At 51.4% G+C, this 17,583-nt stretch overlaps 6 protein-coding genes across 14 annotated transcripts in view; 3 read left to right on the top strand and 3 right to left on the bottom strand.

Moving 5' to 3' along the window:
• Positions 1-74: 74 nt before the first annotated feature.
• Igflr1 (IGF like family receptor 1) lies at positions 75-2,545 on the bottom strand. Its single transcript, XM_031386090.1, has 4 exons — positions 1,627-2,545; positions 1,111-1,295; positions 536-893; positions 75-452 (listed from the first exon to the last, which is right to left on the bottom strand). Exons 1-4 carry the CDS (start codon positions 1,853-1,855, stop codon positions 127-129), a joined length of 1,098 nt encoding a protein of 365 aa, XP_031241950.1. The 5' UTR covers positions 1,856-2,545; the 3' UTR covers positions 75-126.
• Positions 2,546-2,653: 108 nt separating this feature from the next.
• Positions 2,654-4,822, bottom strand: U2af1l4 (U2 small nuclear RNA auxiliary factor 1 like 4). 4 transcript variants are annotated; one of them, XM_031386091.1, is made up of 8 exons: positions 4,656-4,822; positions 4,386-4,473; positions 4,020-4,086; positions 3,872-3,921; positions 3,702-3,800; positions 3,396-3,529; positions 3,205-3,300; positions 2,654-2,922 (listed from the first exon to the last, which is right to left on the bottom strand). In XM_031386091.1, exons 1-8 carry the CDS (start codon positions 4,805-4,807, stop codon positions 2,838-2,840), a joined length of 771 nt encoding a protein of 256 aa, XP_031241951.1. In that variant the 5' UTR covers positions 4,808-4,822; the 3' UTR covers positions 2,654-2,837. The 4 variants fall into 4 exon arrangements, with proteins under 4 accessions (XP_031241951.1, XP_031241952.1, XP_031241953.1 ...); XM_031386092.1 differs by having other exon boundaries at positions 3,902-3,921; XM_031386093.1 differs by having other exon boundaries at positions 4,606-4,747.
• On the top strand, positions 4,806-6,120 carry Psenen (presenilin enhancer, gamma-secretase subunit). The gene is made up of 4 exons (XM_031386095.1): positions 4,806-4,940; positions 5,054-5,196; positions 5,547-5,651; positions 5,849-6,120. The coding sequence occupies exons 2-4, from the start codon at positions 5,136-5,138 to the stop codon at positions 5,986-5,988; spliced, it is 306 nt and encodes a 101-aa protein (XP_031241955.1). The 5' UTR covers positions 4,806-4,940; positions 5,054-5,135; the 3' UTR covers positions 5,989-6,120.
• A 1,325-nt stretch (positions 6,121-7,445) lies between these two features.
• On the top strand, positions 7,446-11,676 carry Lin37 (lin-37 DREAM MuvB core complex component). Of its 2 annotated transcripts, none has more exons than XM_031386086.1 (9): positions 7,446-7,851; positions 9,366-9,441; positions 9,635-9,685; positions 10,021-10,050; positions 10,130-10,215; positions 10,301-10,467; positions 11,148-11,288; positions 11,376-11,449; positions 11,528-11,676. In XM_031386086.1, exons 1-9 carry the CDS (start codon positions 7,818-7,820, stop codon positions 11,607-11,609), a joined length of 741 nt encoding a protein of 246 aa, XP_031241946.1. In that variant the 5' UTR covers positions 7,446-7,817; the 3' UTR covers positions 11,610-11,676. The 2 variants fall into 2 exon arrangements, with proteins under 2 accessions (XP_031241946.1, XP_031241948.1); XM_031386088.1 differs by having other exon boundaries at positions 9,240-9,441.
• Hspb6 (heat shock protein family B (small) member 6) lies at positions 11,669-13,892 on the bottom strand. The gene is made up of 3 exons (XM_031386089.1): positions 13,531-13,892; positions 12,718-12,840; positions 11,669-12,632 (listed from the first exon to the last, which is right to left on the bottom strand). Exons 1-3 carry the CDS (start codon positions 13,726-13,728, stop codon positions 12,465-12,467), a joined length of 489 nt encoding a protein of 162 aa, XP_031241949.1. The 5' UTR covers positions 13,729-13,892; the 3' UTR covers positions 11,669-12,464.
• A 299-nt stretch (positions 13,893-14,191) lies between these two features.
• The window catches only part of Proser3 (proline and serine rich 3), a 10,566-nt gene continuing 7,174 nt past the window's right edge, over positions 14,192-17,583 (top strand). Inside the window, exons 1-4 of one of the 5 annotated variants that reach the window (XM_031386082.1) lie at positions 14,196-14,864; positions 15,819-15,969; positions 16,709-16,805; positions 17,105-17,272. In XM_031386082.1, the coding sequence (XP_031241942.1) occupies positions 16,747-16,805; positions 17,105-17,272 (227 nt within the window). In that variant the 5' untranslated portion in view covers positions 14,196-14,864; positions 15,819-15,969; positions 16,709-16,746. Of the gene's footprint in view, positions 14,865-15,818; positions 15,970-16,708; positions 16,806-17,104; positions 17,273-17,583 lie in introns of all 5 variants that reach the window. The other 4 variants (XM_031386085.1, XM_031386084.1, XM_031386081.1 and 1 more) reach the window with 4 other exon arrangements.

The following is a 17,583-nucleotide window of genomic DNA, read 5'->3' as shown; positions in this document are numbered from 1 at the left end:
TAATAAGTAAATAAACCTTTAAAAAATAAATTAAAAAAAAAAAAGAAGACCCCTTTAATGAGGACAAGCAGATATTGGCTTCAAGAAACTTTATTGATGGAGTAGTAAGCCCCAGCAAACCCTGACTCAGCCAAGTTTAGACAGGACCTGCAGTGCATCTGTGCGACCTAGCTGGGCCAGGTATATGCCAAGTTGGCCCAGAGTGGCAGATGGCTCCCTTGCCACCACCATCTCAATCAGGGCCCTCAGGGGTGAGCGACTGGGCCGCAGTGAGTAGGCAAAAGTGGACCAGGAGGCAGGCAGCCCGTATCTTGCAGCCAGGTGTCGTGTTGTACCGTAAGCCATGCTCCCACTAGGCCCAGGCTCAGGGTCCAGTAGCATAATTAGCTCCTCCAGAACTTCTAGCTCATCCAGCAGGAGAGATAAGGGCTGAGAGGCCAGACCTTGAAGCTCTGGAAGGCCAGGGAGGAGTGAGAGGAGGAAGCATAAGGTTTGAGGTTACCCTCCCTCCTGGGCAGGGCTGTCTCATACTAACCCCAGCTTGAGAGCTGCAGCACAGATGTCTTCCCTCTGTTTCTACTTCCCAATACCTCCAGGGTACCTGGGCAGGGCCAATAATGTACAGAGGTGCTGGGGTCTCCAAAAGCCAAGCTGGAACAAGGATGGGAACGGACTTTTCTCTTGAACAAGGAGAACAAGACCACTGCCAGTATCAGAAGCAGCACCAGAAACAGTGGCAATACTACCAGGGGCAGCACTGAGCGTGGTCCAAAACCTGGTCTGCTGGAGACCTCATTCTTGGTTGTCTGCCCAAGGCTCCACCTCCCGGGTGAGCTAGAGGCGCCTGCTTCTTCAGGTTTAAGAGGACAGACATCCTTGGGAGGGATGGGCTTCTGGGAACAGAGGTTTGAGAGTGAAACAAGCGGACCCATCAGCCCAAGCCTCCCAGACCTTAGGTCCTTAAATGGAGCTCCCTCATCCACCCCCTTAAGGCACTCCACTTGGGGATGCTGCTGTGCCCACCATTAATTAGTGAGGCTCCCCCTCTGACCCAAGCTTTACCCACGGAACCACAGGCAAGCCGTGACCCATACCCCAGGAGTCTAGCACCTTTCTACACTGCTTGTGGGTTCTGCCAGGGCTCTCCATGCGAGCTGGGGCTGGGGCTCCACTGCTACACTGGCTACACAGCTCTGTGCCATTGGGGTTGCAATACCCAGGGGAACACTTTTTGAAAGGATGTGCTACAGTATCGCCGAAGTCATTGAGCCCGCAGTTTTCCGTAAACTCGTAATCTAGTGGGAAACAATGGAGCACAGGCTCTCCCTCTAATCCCACTAGACCATTCCTCTTCAAATCCTCATGAGGACCCTACCCTTCCCCCCATCACTCTATCAAGCCTTGCCCACACTAAATAAAACCTACATAAATCCATTCTCCCCACATCCTCCACTCAGAGGTAAAGTTTGCTCTTGGTGTCCCCATTGTAACTGATCTTTTCTGCACAAGCTTACCCGTGCCCACCCCCACAGTCTTACCTGCCTAAGACCCAGCACACCCACTCCCCCAAAGAAGCCCACTTCAAGGCCAGCAACAACCTTGCCACTTCTTAGTGCCCCTGCTCACCAGGACACGCAGGAGGCCCAAAGCGTTGCAGGCAGCGGCTGCAGCACCTCTTGCCAGAGTTCCAGTACTCGAGGTGGCCACAGAACTGAGAGGCTTCCAGTGAAGCAGCCCAAGTCAGAAGCAGCACTGCTACGGCCACTGTCCAGAGAAGCCAGCTGGGACCCATCTCAGCAGAGCCTGCAACTTGAGGGCTGTGACCACTTCCACCCACGCTGTTTCTGCAGCACATTCCAGGAAGTCCAAGGCAGAATAAAGTGGTGGATGTGGGGGCACAGACTTCCAGAAAGAACCTCTTTGGGAGCTGGCGTACCTCATACTCAACTCCAAGCCCACAAGGTGTATAAAGAACTTGATGTGGATCACTAGATTACTTGTGACCTTACATACTTGCCTTCTCATTTTCATCTCTAAGATGGAGTTACAGAACTTGTCTCACTGGATGAAGGCGGGGTGTGTGGGTGGGGGGGTGAGATAATAAATCTACTTAAAAGATCACAATAGGTGTAGTGTACACACTTTAATCTCAGCACTTGAAGTAAAGGCAGGAGGATCTCTTGTGAATCTGAGGCCAGCATGGTCTACGTAAGCAAGTTCCAGGCCACCCAGAGCTAGTGAATCCCTGCTTCAAAAACCAAACAAACAAGCCAAACACCACAGTACCTAGCAGATGGCAAACTTAATTCCAAGTTTTGAGTGGTAGGTATTATCAGTGCCTTCATTTCAGGGTGGTATGGCGGGCTTCAACTACCAGGCCTAACCTACTGTAAACTCTCACCAGTACCTAACCACCTCTCTTCCTCTCCTTTTCTAATCCCTGTCTCTGCTAGGAATCCTCCGGCCTGCCACAAACAGGTGCCTATCCCTAAAAGGCGCCTAGAATGGACAATGTGAGGTTATAAGTATTAGAGCAGGCCCGACTTACCAGTGCAGACCCAGACCCCAGCTGGTTCCAAGTTCCTCTGCTGAGGCTGTGGTTGGCATACACCTTTTCTTAGGTGTGGGGGTGGAAGGAAACCACAGACCTTGGTTGACAAACTTCTTAAGCTTTATTAGAGGAGGGACAGGAGGAGGAGGAGGTTCCTGTGTTGAACAGATTTTATTATGAAGCTCTGAAGCCTGGGGATGTCAGGACTGGAAAGTGAAGGGCACTTTGAGAAGGGATGCTGGACAGGAACATCTATACCCTTGAATAAAGAGCAAGGGCACCCGTCTCAGAAGCGACCATGCCGGTGGTCTGGGGAACGACGCCGGTTCCTTTCTCGGGGACGGTGACCTGTGTGGGACCTTGGAGGTGACCTAGGAGTTGGGAAGAGGAGTGGTCAGAGATGGGTAGGAATAGTTAAGAGTGGTCAAGATTTTTTCAGGCCTGTCTCTTAGGGATAGGATGGCTGTTAATGTCACTTTAGGATTGGTACTCAGGGCAAGGTACCCATGCTGGTGGTAGGTATGGGTTCACACTGTCTGAGGCACTTCTCCCCAGGCAGGTCTCAAAACTCCATTTAGAACACAAGAGCCCACATGTTAGCACCAGGTTCATCTCAGCGTGCAGGAGAACATGGCACCCTGGGTCCGAGGTACCTATGCCTGGGTCCTCGTCCATAGAGCTGCCGGCGCAAGTTCCTGGATATGGGTCGTAGGTGCATAAAGTTGCAGAAGCCACCTCGGGTGCACTCCCTACAGACAGAGGAGGTCACCATCACTGAAAACCCCCTACCACACACTCAAGCTTCTGGGACTCGGATGCCCAGCCTCCTTTTATACTACCTTACCCCATCTCATACTGCCGGCAGCATGACTCTCGGAAGTCAGTGACAGGAGACAGCTCGGCATGCACAGCCTGCCCGTTGAACCAGCGGTTATTGAGTTCCGCCACTGCCCGCTCTGCATCCTCCTCCCGCCGGAACTGAGGGGAAAGTGGGTGACCATGGGCTGTGGAATTCAAGATCTTCAGGGGACTAGTCAGCTCTGAGGCTGGACTCAACTTATCGACAGTCCTCAGGTTGTGAGGTTTCAGTGGTGGCCATAGGCACTGAAATGTTTCCACTTCTGGGCTCTAAGCAGGGGGCAACAGGCACCTTAACATAGACATTGCCCACGAGGTGGTCCCCGAGGTTGTCACACACATTCATCTCTTCAATCTCTCCATACTTCTCCTGCAGTTCTGTGAATACCTCCTGCAGAAGATAGGGAAAAGCTCAACTAAGGTCTGGTACACAGGAAACCCAGTTACCCTGGCAACCCTCACCTCAAAGAAGTTATCATAGTGTTCTTGCACCTCCACATCGCTCACGTGACCTGGAGGAGGGACGGGAGGGGGGGCAGGGATGAAACGAGGGTGTAAAGTGCTGGGGCTGTCTCTGCCCAGTCCCTGAACTATCTAGTTTCTTACTCACAGTGTGATCCATCTGCAGTTTGGGCTGTGTTCTGTGGATTCCGGTACAAGTTGAGCAGGACTATAGTCTGAAGGAAATTTAAAAGAGACCTGAGCTCAGAAAGCAGGGCTGCATGCAGAGTGAGTATGAAGTTGGGGAGAAGTACATGAGCCAGTGGATCAGAGACGCCAAAACTACCCAGACAGCCAAGGGGCGTGGTCGGTGTTCATGGGAGGCGGGGTCCAGTCCCTGGGAAGAAGGGTCTACCCAGAGGGCCAGGTCAGAAAGCAAAGAGGGGTAGGATTGGTTTTAGAAATCCGGAAGAGGCGGAACCCCGAGATGATGGACAGCGGATGAAGCGCGGAGAGGCGTGAATCTGGGTCTCACCTGGCTGAAAGTCGGTTTGTTGTGAAGTCGGGAACACCGGTCCCCGTGCCGGCAGGCCCCAATCTTAAAGTAAAAAGAGCAGTTAACCCTAGAAGAGGTGCAAAGACAGAGGTAAACCGAGGGCCGGGAAGGCCGGGCATCCCACGAACACTGTCCGTCCAGCCCATAGGGACCCAAGTGCCCCGGCTCCCTAAGAGGCCACTCCCTTCACCATTCTCACTTGTCCTTCTCAGTCCCGAATATCGAAGCTAAATATTCAGCCATTTTTACCCGAACACTCCAACGCGCTTGCTCCTTGCATCACTTCCGTTGCTCAGGAGCGTTGGGAAATGTAGTCGCTGCCTGTGGCGCGACTGCGCATGCGTGTTAGAGACCAACTGGCCTTCCCCGACAGTCAAGCGCGTGTTTTTCTGGGAGCGCATGCGTACAACGTAGCGGGGGGGGAATGGGGGGCGGCGCTGGGCAGGGAAAAAAAAAAAAAAAGACAACAAACTCCACAGATACCTGCGGCATCTCCCGCAAAGGCATCTCAGGCAGAAGGGATTAACCCCTCTGGTGGGTTGGGAGTCGTCTGGTATACACTAGCTAGATAAGGAACTTCCTCGTCCCATCAGCCTGTTCCGAGGTACCTTTCCCGTAGCTAACGCTCCTCTAATTTGTCGTAATAGGGGCGTGGTTGTTCGTGATCTTGCGCCTGTCATTTGGGTCTTGCTCTGCAGACCCTTAGGACCACCTGGCTCCGGCGCAACTATGAACTTGGAGCGGGTGTCCAATGAGGAGAAGTTGAACCTGTGCCGGAAGTACTATCTTGGTAAGACTGGTCCCGTAAGGTTTCGCGGGTAATAGAGGGGATCGGACTAGAGCGCCCAAGGCAAGAGGACAGAGGAGCTTGGATCCGTGGCCACGCAGACTCTTGTCTGCGAGAAAGTAGGCCTCGGGAAGGAGGAGGCTGAGGTCTCAGTCAGAATCCCAGTGAACAGGGAAGAAAGAATGAACGCCTGGGAGGAGGTAGTCCGTAGCGGAGAGCCAGGACCCGACAGCCCCTAACAGCGGGGATCTCCAGTTGAACTTGGAAAAGGACCTTCCAAATGGGCCTTCTAAGGTGGAGATTAGGAAAGAGTCTTATTATCGTTTGACTAAATGTGGGTTTCTCTTTCCAAGGTGGATTTGCGTTCCTGCCTTTTCTTTGGTTGGTCAACATTTTCTGGTTCTTCAGAGAGGCGTTCCTCGCCCCGGCTTACACAGAGCAGAGCCAAATCAAAGGCTGTGAGTTCTAGGGCACCAGCAAAAAAAAAAAAAAAAAAGGAAAGAAAAAAAGGGACAGCGGGTGGTTGGAAGGGATGATGGAGGATCCAGAACTCTAGGAGAGATTTGTGTCAGAGATGAAAGGGCCGTCCTGGGGGAGTCCAGCTCCCCGAGGAGCCACTGGAGGCCAACTCTCCCTCCCTTGTCCTTCATTATAGATGTTTGGCGCTCAGCTGTGGGCTTCCTCGTCTGGGTGATTGTTCTCACCACCTGGATCACCATCTTCCAGATCTACCGGCCCCTCTGGGGTGCCCTTGGGGACTACCTCTCCTTCACCATCCCCCTGGGCACTCCCTGACAACTTAATAAACTGGTGATCTGTTCTTTCTCCCAGGATGGGCTTCTCTGCTCTAAATTTTCCCACAGACCCTGAAGACATCTGTTCCCCATTTCCCATCTGCCCCAATAAAGGACCCTAACTTTAAATATTGAGTTCTTGGGATCTTTCGTAGGCAGAAGCATAAAATGATTGCCAACACTCAAAAGCTCTTACTGAATGTGTTACATGTTAGGCTTTGCGCTTTCACACAGTGTGTGAATTTTTATTTCATTAACTACTGTTCATACCCTTCTGAAATAAGAACTTTCCTGCTTCGGAACCCTCTTATGGGTGAAGGAGAAAGAAATGATGCGCCCACTTTGAGGGGCTGCTATCCTCCACTGGTAGTTGTGAATTTAAAAATACAAATTTATTAACTGGGGCTGTAGTTTACTGGCAGTGCACTTCGTTAACATGAGGAAAATGCTAGATTTGATTCCTACCATGACAAACCAAGCAAGATAATCCCTTTCTTGTTCTAGTAGGCCTTAGTATTCTCTGCCAAGGAAGAATTCAGGTGAGCTAAGACACTTCTCCCTCTGAAGGAGGTGCCTTCCACAAGAGAAACATCCAGGGGCTTCCTTAGGAAACCTTCCTTGACTTTCCTATTTTTTATTCTTGAGTTAGTTGTGTGTGTGTGTGTGTGTGAATTCCAGGCCAGCCGGGGCTTGAAGTGATACCCTGTCTCAATATAATTTTAGCAGTCTGGTGAAATAACTCAATGGTAGGGATGCTTGCTGCCAATCCTGACCTGCATTTGATCCTCAAATCCTGTAAGTGGTCTTCTGACCTTTTCAAGTGTGCCCCACCCCCCAATAAGTTAAAAAAAAAAAGCATACACCCAACAGGTTGTGGTATTGGTGTTGTTAATCACATACTTGGGAGGCTGAGGGAGGAGGCCTTCCGGCAGTTCAGAGACATCTTGGGTCACATACATGATGAGTTCCATGCTAGACTGAGCCAGAGTGAGACAATAAATAAACAATGATAAAGTCTCAGTCCCCACCTTGATGGTCCTATGAGTATTTTTACATATTTTTGTGTTCCTATTACATTACACTTAGAATTTTTGCCTTGTTTATTGACTGCCTTCTATTCGCTACACGATACGACACATTATCAGCAAGGATTTTTGCCTGTTTTGCTCGTCACAATGTCCTCACTATCTGGATGAGTACCCAGCACTTTTAATATTTAGATGAATGAGATTTTGCTCAGCGAGCTCTCTGTGAGAAAGGAGCCAGTCCATCTTCAGATTGGTCTTCCTGTGAGGGATGTCAGTGACTAGGGTAGTTACTTAAAAGCTGTAAATAGGTTTAGTGGCAATACTAAAATATAACACTACAAATCCCGAGAAGCCTTGGTGTGTCTGAATCTTTTGTTTCCCATGGTGCCCCGCGCGGCGCAGCCGCATTTCCTCCTTCTTGAGCCTCGGAAGTTTGAATCACAGCCCCCACCTCCGCCCCCCAGGTGCCTGGCAAGTCGTTGGTTTGTTTCCGGATACAGGGCCTTGGGAAGGTGGAACTTAGGCTGGGAGCCAATAGTACAGGCTGTCAATTGGCTAGCAAATGAAATTGACGTTTTCATCAACTAGTGGGAAAAAGCAGTTGCCAAAGGGGCCCGCCTACAGGAGGGAAAGAAGGGAAGTGGCGGCCACGGCAGTCGCGGCTGGACAGTGCTCAGGCCCACCCAGTACCAGTGCTACTCAGACTTACCTTTGACCTTTTCCTGCCTGCCTTCCGCCTGGCTTTTGAACCACGCCTCCTCCAAGTTTTTCTGATCCAGCGCATTAGACCTGGACCCAAATCATGTTCCCGGTAAAGGTGAAAGTGGAGAAATCAGGTGAGGACTGGGGATTCAGGAGAGATATGTTAATCGTGAAAAAAGCGGAGTATGCGACATCTTTCTGCAGCCCATATGACAGGGCCCTCTAAAAAGGGTCCTTTTCTTTTTCTACCTCAGTTTCCCCATTTCTGACAGTGGGCATGAGTCAGCAATTGTGGTGTGTCCCTGAAGTACAAGGAATCAATCCTCAATAATTGTTGCATTCCAATAACCCTAGGGTGTAGGGTGATGGATGGAAAATATACAAGGTGGGAGGAGTGGCAATGGGTAGGAACAAAGCGGGCAGCAGGAACGCTAGGGCGGCTGGAGCGGTGAGGAAACGGAGGCAGAGAGGTGGGAGGGGAGGAGGACAGATCTGTGGGGTCCAGGAAGGGACTTTTGACTTTTCCTTTGAGGGAAGTAGGTAGTCTAGGGAGGTTTTTGAAGAAAGAGTGAGTTGGTAAAGGTACGCCCCAAAGTGCAAAAACCAGCACAGCTTGAGTGGAGTAGTTGCTAGTGGAGAGGTGCTGTGTGTGTTGGCAGCCGCCTTTAATCCCGGGGCATGGAGAACCGAGACAGACTGATCTCTAAAGTCAAGGCCAGTTTGACCTGCTTAGCAAACAACATTGGCTGAGAGTCATTAAGTGTGGAACTTAAAAGAGATCAGGAGCCCCAGCCCACCAAGGATGGTAGCCAACCCAGGGCTACATAGTGAAGAAGGGGTGGGGCGGGGAAGAAAACAATATATATATATATAGTGGAGGGAGCCTCACTCCAACTGTGCAGGTAGGACAAGGGTGAACTGAGTACAGACTCCATTTTCTGGGGTCAGGATTATAGAATCCTCAAGGGTTCTGTGCTGAAGAAGATCGAAGCCATGTTGTCTGTTTTTGTATTTTTCTTTGTTTTACTTACTATTTGAGAGAGGATCTTTCATTGCTGAGGCTGACCTTGAACTCTTGATCTTCCTACCCCCGCCTCCAGAGCATTGGGATAGCTGACATATGCCATTATGCCCAGCTAGGCTTGGCTTTCTTTTAGGAAGGTTCTGGTGTCTGCCTTTTACAAGGAGGTGGATCAGAAAAGGTGACTGAGACTAGGCAAGGTGGGGAGTGAGGGAATATATTGGCAGACTCCCGGCAAGCCAAGTGAGGTGAGACTGGGGCAGGAAAGGAGTACCCATGGTGAGTCCAGGAGCCTGTGGAATGGCTAGTCACTCCTCATGGTGAGAACCCAGGAAGAGGAGTGGGTTTCCAGGGGGAGACCTCAGCGGGAGTACCCTAAGGGCTGTCCATGGAAGGTATCCAGATCCTAGATTCCTGAGTAGGTGTTGGAGAGGGGAGCAGTGGTAGCAGCTATGCCCTTGGCCCCCGCCTAAGGCTCTGTCACCCTGGTTCTGTCTTTAGTTGGTCTCTCCACTGAGTGGCACTAAAGCTGCTTGCCAAGTACCTGGACTAGACAGAACATAGGATTGCCTCCCACAGCGGATGTGGGAGGGACACACAGAGCTGATTGCTACCTTCTGCCCTCAGAGATGGAGATGGCCAAAGCCCGGAACCAGCTGGATGCTGTTCTTCAGTGTCTGCTGGAGAAGAGCCACATGGACAGGTTGGGATCTGGTCCAGTCTGGGGAACCACAAGGGTGGGAACTGTTTGGACTGAGTCTGACTGTTGGTGAGGGGGGGATCAGGATGGGAGGCTGGAGGCTGCCTTAGGCAGGAGAGTGTCCCATGGGAAGACTACTTAATATCATCACACTCTGGCTCCTTGATGCCCTAAGCCAATAGTGCTTTGCTTCCAGGGAACGCCTGGATGAAGAAGCTGGGAAAACCCCCTCGGATACACACAGCAAGTAAGGGATTTTGATGGGATTTAGACCTGAGAATTTGGGTTAGGTAGCTTTTCCCTTTGCTAAGCCCTAACCATCTTACATAGACAAAGGTACCTGTTGCGTAAGTGGCTAACACCTTGGGGGGGTATTGGTGGGATACAAGACCCAAGAGGTACCAGTAATCCTCAGGATGTTCATTGTTGTTTGTTTTTAGTGCTAGAGATAGAACCCCAGGGCTTTTACTCATGGGAGGCAAATGCTCTATTACTGAATTACATCACTTCCGCCTTGGGGGGCAGCGTTGAGCAGATGTTTATTAAAGGCTCAGCCTGCTGACACCATGTCTCTCCCTGCAGGGATTGTTCCATTGCTGCCACTGGCAAAAGGTAAGGTGGCTGAGACCCCAGCCCACTGAAAGGTTCCCAGTCCCCAGTTCCGGGCCTGACACTCACCTTAACCACACAGGCCATCTGCCCGCTTCCCCCATCAGCGGAGGAAGAAGAGGAGGGAGATGGACGATGGGCTTGCTGAGGGGGGACCTCAGAGATCCAGTGAGTAGGCAGGGGACTGAGAGGGTGGGTGTGGAGTCTGGGACTACACAAGGGTGTTCATTTATCGCCTACCTTACCACCCCAGATACGTATGTGATCAAGCTGTTTGACCGGAGTGTGGACTTGGCCCAGTTCAGTGAGAACACACCGTTGTACCCCATCTGCCGCGCCTGGATGCGCAACAGCCCCACAGTGCGAGAGCGCGAGCGCTCACCCGGCTCACCACTGCCCCCTCTGCCCGAGGATGGAGAGGTAGGATGAGTGTCAGGAGGCCAGACTGAGCAGTGGGTGGATAAGCCAACCACTCTCCCGTTAGTGGTAGATAGGTCTAATCTCTGTGCCCCCTCAGTGAATAGAGAATCAGGTAGGACAAACAGCTATTTGCTCTTAAGTGAGGATTATGGACAGAGGTCCCTAGGCCAGATAGATATGGCTTCCTAGGGAACAGGGATCTTACGTGTCAACAGATGTGGCTACAGACGGGGCCTTGGTGAGCAAATGTGGACCTTATGGGCTGTGTGGAGGGTCACGGGTTTGGGAAGTGTAGACATGGATCCCTGGGACAGATAAATGACTTTGACTATTGGGACTCTCAAGATAAAAGTAGACATGACACCCCTCCACCCCCCTAGACAGTTCCTTAAAGAAGGCATCTTGACCACCCCCTACCCCTGGGCTGACAGATAGAGATGGAATTCCCTGGGCTTGGCAAGGGTAGACAAGGGTTCTTAGGCGGACAAGAAGACATGGTCCCTAGAACAGGAAGACTGTCTTCTAGCTGGTAAACTAGTGGTAAACTACTGTGACTTCTCTAGGTATAGGTTTCTGGGTAGACCTCATGTCTATCTCCCTGGGAAAGGAAGGAGCCATGACATGTACTTTCAACCCTCTGCTCTGACTCTTGGGCCTCATATGGGGCTTTGTCTCCCTAGGGTTCAGAGGTCATCAACAGCAAAAGTCGTGATGTGTACAAGCTGCCTCCACCCACAGCCCCTGGACCACCTGGAGATGCTTGTAGGTCCCGAATTCCATCCCCACTGCAGCCTGAGACCCAGGGCACCTCCGATGATGAAGTAGGTATCCAAGGCTAGCCTGGAGCTTCAGAGCGTGTTGGGAGGGCTAGGGCATAGTCATCTAGCTGGGTCTCTCTGTCCATGCAGCCTTCTGAGCCTGAACCTTCTCCTTCCACACTTATCTATCGCAACATGCAACGTTGGAAACGCATACGCCAGAGGTGAGTGTGCCCACCTCACTTGCTTCTTGCCCCCATACCCTCTGCAGCAGTTGTTAAATCTTCCCTCTGCCTCCCTAGATGGAAAGAGGCATCTCATCGGAACCAGCTTCGTTACTCAGAAAGTATGAAGATCTTACGGGAGATGTATGATCGGCAGTGATCTTCCCTGTAACCCCACCCCAATAAACCTGCCCCCAACCCACACTGGCCAGACATAAGGCCGTTGACAAATCTCAAGTGCATTTATTGGGGACTGATGGTAGGAAGGCCTGGGGAGACGGGAAATATTGGCAATGAAAGTGTGACCTTAGAGAATGGCAGATGTGGAGGAGGCTTCCTAAGACGTCTGATTGCAGATGGGAAGCCAGGACAGAGGAACTCAAGGGTTCCTGTTCATTGGCCTAGCACATCTGGAGAAGTTGAAGTGTCCATGCAATTTGTGTTTGGGGTTCGTGGTTAGTTGAGAATAGGTGTCCCAAGAATTAGAGGTCAGAATAGTATTCAAGAATTTAGGTGCCTGGAGTTTTAAGTTGGAAAGTGGGCTGGGACAGGGGAGCCCGAGTCTGGTGGACCAGGCTTGATGTTCTGGTGTGGAAAGCCCATGCAGCCTGGGTCACTGTGCAGAAGTAGGTGACTACACTGTACTCTGGTGTCACCGTGGGGTGTTCTACAGGTTACAAGTACGGTTGGAGGCCTGAGTGCTGATAGAAGCCCAAAGTGTGATCAGTCTGATGGGAGCCTTGGCTGAGAGGTGACAGTAGTGTTAGTGTTGTCCCTAGAGAGGTGTCCTGGGTGGGGCCTGGAAGCTGGGAAAGGGCTTAGGGAGAGTGTCTAGGTTACTGAGCTCAGGTGGGGTTTGGGTGGAAAGGTCTGGGGAAGAGAAGGCGTCTAGATGTGGTTGGGGAAGGCTGTCTTGACAGCGATTGGAACATCTGGCTGGGCAGTGGAGTCAGATCGGCTTTTAAAGGAGAGCCTTAAGAGGCTTCCTGGGTTCGGTCCTGTAACCCTGGGACCCCTACTTAGCAGCAGGTGGTGATGGAAGTTGGGCCTGGGCCGACACTGGTGTGGCCTGGATGGACAGGACACCCTCAGGAGACAGTGCCGAGGTCACTGCAGCAGGGTCCACACCGGGAGGCAGGCGGTATCGGCGGTGGAACTCTCGAGCAATGAATCCATGTTCATCCTGGGGATGGGGTGGGGGGAGAGATGGGCTTGAGAACCCTACCTTCCTGCTTACCCCTGCTCCCCAATCTGGCATGCAGACCTACTGGGCGCTCCTCGTGCCGAGCATGGACCTCCACATGGTCGCCAACCACCTTGACAGAGATTTCCTCTGGCGAGAAGTGCTTCACATCCAGCAGCACGGAAAAGCACCCAGGGTTCGTGGACACCTGCACACATGGGGCGTGGGTGTGGGATGTCAATCGGGTAGGGGCTTGGCCTCTGGGACCCAGCACCCTCTACAACACATAGGTTACAGTGCTGCTGCCTAGGGCTTGGATAGAACGTGCCCTCTACTCAGTCACCAGAACCTCATCCTCACAATAACTGGCCTCCCTCCCCTTCAGACATTGAGTCCACCTCTTGTGGTGACCAGTTAAATACATGCCCTATAACTCCTACCCCATGTCCTTGACTCCACAGCCACCATGTCTCTACTAGAAGATCCCACTATGCTAGCAACCAACATGCCACTTCCCCATCGCCAGAGTTCTTACTTAGGTCATGGGACCTCCTGTGCCCTTTACGGGTACCTTTCCCTCATTTTTAGAGTGCCCAAGACCCCCTTCATCAAATCACAAGACCCCTCTAGGAGATTTGGCATCACCATATGCAACCACAGCCTGGGACTCACTTGTCCTTTCCCCCAGATTCCCTTGCTCACTTGTCCCAACCCTCAGAAGATCAGTAACCGGGCCTCAGAATACCACACTCAAGGGACACCCAAGTGGCCCACTGAGGGGCAACAGTCTCCCCTAAGTTCAAAATCAACAGACATTCCCGCACCCCCGCCCCAGGGTGAACCACCCCCCTAGTAGTCTTATTAGTAGTTGAATTGACCCTCTCCCTAGGCCTGGCACCTGGGCTGTGGGTAAAGCCACACTGGGGGCGCGCAGATAGTAGGGGGCGATCGCAGCAGGGCACAGTGAAGCCAGCTCTGCCTCAAGCAGCCCTTCGCCGAAACGCTGGTCAAAGAGGCGTCCCGGAGCAGAAAAACCCGGTAAAGGAGCTGAAGCGCGGCGCAGCCAAGAAGGCTGCACAGGCACGGGGATCTCCATCCTGCTCCTCCGCTGCCACCCTGGGCCCCGCAGTGCCCTAGCACACACTGTCTCCGATTTATATTGTGCCCCGTGCCGCCCCTGCGGTGGGCCTCTCAGGGACACTGGGATTGAGGCCAGACTCAGACATTAGTATTCCTTATTTAGAAACTTCAATAATTACTTGGCCAGTTATTAAACGCCTGCTGGATGCCTGGAAAAGGACACCAGGGAAATGTCATTAAGCCTTTTTCCATTTCTAGAAGGGGAAGCTAAAGTCTAGGAGGCAGACCCTGATAGGTGTGGCTAATCACTGTGGCAGTTGGGACCCTGGGTCCCGAGAAGTCCACCAAAGAGTTCTCAGCCCTCTTAATCCATCTCTGCCCGGCTGGCAGCTCTGGGGATGACGCATCAGTCTTAGTAACAGACTCCTAGAGAATGCTGCACCTATGCCAGGCTGTCAGGAGGACACAGAACAGACCCTACCCCCGAGTAGGTCGGGCCTAATTCTGTGCCTCTGACTCAGCCTCGGGTGCTCAGCGGCCAGGGGGCATGAGTATGAACACTCTAGGTTGGCCCCCGGGGGCTGCGCGCCGGGGCCCGAAATAGCTCGTTTTGATCCCACTACCTCGGCCAGGAGCCCGGGCCTGGCAAGGAGTGCGACCAGCTGCTCAGTAGCAAGAGGAAAGTGGTTAAGGTGACCATCAGGACGGGATGGCAGTCAAAGTGAAGACAGACGTCCCGGGTTAGCCCGGCAACAGTAGTTAGGGCTGGAACCAGGCCTTAGCTCCTACAAATATCCTGGCGGTTAGAAATAAGGACTGAGTAAAAGCCAGGACTCTTAGCTCTCTTCCAAGCGTCAGCCCGGCCTTTGATCCTTACTATTGGTCTGAAATCTTGCCAATTACTGCTGCACGCTCCAATCAAACACGCCCTCTTCCAGTTTCGTCTAGAGAGAACGCCCCTCGGTCGCTTTCCAGTTACTTTTATTTTCTAGTCTATCATTGGTCGCCTTGGAGGCCGCGCTCCGGCTCTGCACGCCCAGAAAGGGGCGGGGCTGACGGCGTTGCTAAGCGAAGAGGATAGGCGCCGGGCTGTTCCACGAAGGACGTCTGCTGGCACCAAGGCTGCGGTAAATGCCGACAGACTGACTGCAGGTGAGGTTGGTCCTTCTTTCAGAGACCACAGGAGGCCTGGGGAAGGCAACCCGGGTTTACAAGAGCCTGGAGTCTCCGGCCTAACCTCACAAGAACTACACCTCCCAAGATACTACGCGGTTCGCGCCCTCCAGCATCCCTGGGTGTCTCATGTCTTTTGTTCTCTCAGGGTGGGCCTAAGGGAGTCTAAAAGAAATTTGAAAATTGAGTTTGTTAGTTTCCAAATTATCTCAGACATCTAGGAGTGTTGTCTTTGAACTTTCTCACTTAGGAGGACCCCAGCGAATCATGGGGATTGTAGTCTGCTACCTCTTTCTCGTTGGGAGTCATGCCACCACCTCCCCCTCCCCTTAACAGGTTTAACCGGAAACGTGCTGTGTACGGTTTCGTCGTGGCTTCTTTGTTAATGTTTTATTTTTTTGCCTATTTCTCTTTTGTTGTTTTCATTCTTCCTTTTTCGCTTGTGTGCTTTTTTTAAGTACTTGTTTTGTTATTGTTCTTGAAGACAGGGTTTCCCTGCATACCCCTGTCTTGGAACTCGCTCTGTAGACCAGGCTGGCCTTGAACTCCTGCCTCTGCCTCCTGAGGTCTGGGATTAAAGGCGTCCACCACCACTCTTGGCTAAATTACTGTTTTTGTTTTTTGTTTTCCTTGTGGAATTAGAGTTTCATAAAATGAGCTTCATGAAACTTATTTCATGAAACTTATTTATTATATGTAAGTACACTGTAGCTGTCTTCAGACACACCAGAAGAGGGCGTCAGATCTCATTACAGATGGTTGTGAGCCACCATGTGGTTGTCTGGATTTGAACTCAGGACCTTCAGTAGAGCAGTCAGTGTTCTTAACCACTGAGCCATCTCTCCAGCCCCAATAAATCTTTTTTTAATTGCCTGAATAGTGGGAAGAAGATGCAATGCCTAACCTGTTTCCTGATGATTCTGATTCTGTTAGCCTGGAGTGGAAACCGTGAAGAGCTTGGGGTGTGCTTGGGTACCAACCCACTCTCACACATCAAGTCACTGCAGGATTAGGCAAATCCTCTCCCACTGAGGCCAGGCAAGGCAGTCCAGTTAAGGGAACAGGGTCCACAGGCAGGCAACAGGTAACATGTTATTCTTGTTTTGAGACAAGAGCTTTCTATGTAGCCTTTGTTTCTGTGTGTGGGGGTGGGCCATGTGGAAATCAGACAGGCTCACGTGTCTCTCCTTTTATCTTTCACCAGGTTGAGTCAGGGTCTTCTCTTTGATGTTCACCTCTGAGGCTTTCTGACCTGAAAAGTTTCAGGGGACTCTCCTGTATCTACCTCCCACCTCAGACTAGAAGTCCTTGGATTGCAGACTTGTGCTACCACATCTGGCTTTCCATGGGTTCTATGGATTTGGATTTGAACTCAGGTCCCCATGTGTGTGCAGCAAGCACCTTACTCACTGAGCCATCTCCCCAGCCTTGCTTTGGAACTTTGGATCCTCCTGCCAGAGCCTCTTGAGTGCTGGGATTACAGGCACACATTACACATCTGGCAGGAGTCTATAATTTTATAAGTCCTAGTACTCAAGAAGTTGAGGCAGGAGGATCTCAAGTGCAAGGCTATCCATGGCTACAGAGTAAGACCGTGTCTCAAAAATAAATGAATAATGAAAGCTCCTCCTAGGCTAGATCCAGAGCCGAGAACTACCAACTACTAGTTTCTAGGTTCTTCTATTTCTCTAGCATGGGACTTAGAGCTCATGGGAATTATGGGACTTGTGATGATTCATGGGGATTGTAGTCCATTTCTTCCAGTAATCTGTTGGAATTGTCAGCATCTGTCCTCCTCTTACTATGCTCTGCTTCTTTCCTAGCCTGTCAGTTTTCACCTCCGAAGACAACCCCTTTGGAAATGTTCCCCAAGGTGGACAACGCTTTGGGCCATCAAGAAGCCAGAACTGGAGCCACAAGGTGAGGGATACTTTTTAGGTAAAGTTTTGTGCCTCAGACTAATAGCTGTCAGTGACCACTAGAGAGAAGGAAGGCATGCAGTGAGAGGTTGAGAGACACCCCTTACCGCGGTGCTGGTGGGCACCTGGATCCCTGACCCAGGCCCACTTAGGTAGTTCCCTGAACCTCCCAATGGCAGCAGTGTGGGATGTTCCTCTTTTTGACTGCCTCTATGTGTGTTTATTCCCCATGAGGTCACCCTTCTGACTAGATCTTTTCTTCTTGTGTTTTCTCCCTATTTAAATCCCGGGTCCATCCAGGTCTCAAAGGCCACAAGCTCCCAAGGCCACAGCAGTCAGTTCTGCTGAGCTGTCTGAGGAGTCCTGGGCATCCAGTTCAGGGACCCCTTCCCCGTCCAGTACCACCGAGGGACAAAGTACCTCTCCATCCCTCACCTTAATTGACAACGAGGACTCAGTAGTAGCCAAGTGAGTAACAGAATTCCTGGGGGAAGAGAGGAAGACGTTCTTATGCAGAACTGTTTTAGGACCAGGCATTTCATGTGTATTATTGAGAGCCATAGAGCCTGGGTTCAAATCCTGCCTGTTAACTTATTCCCTATATTGCTTTGGTCTCAGTTTGCTTCAGTTGGAAATATTAACTACACACAAGCACTGGAGTTGTTTTGAATTCTCAGTTCTTCCGTACAGTGATCTATAAGAGCACCTGTTGCCAGGCAGTGGTGGCGCACACCTTTAATCCCAGCACTTGAGAGGCAGAGGCAGGCGGATTTCTGAGT

This window comes from Mastomys coucha, unplaced genomic scaffold (genome assembly GCF_008632895.1).
Source record: "Mastomys coucha isolate ucsf_1 unplaced genomic scaffold, UCSF_Mcou_1 pScaffold21, whole genome shotgun sequence".
Lineage (NCBI taxonomy): Eukaryota > Metazoa > Chordata > Mammalia > Rodentia > Muridae > Mastomys > Mastomys coucha.
Note: the sequence above shows the minus strand (reverse complement) of the source record. Positions and strands in the feature narration are given on the sequence as shown.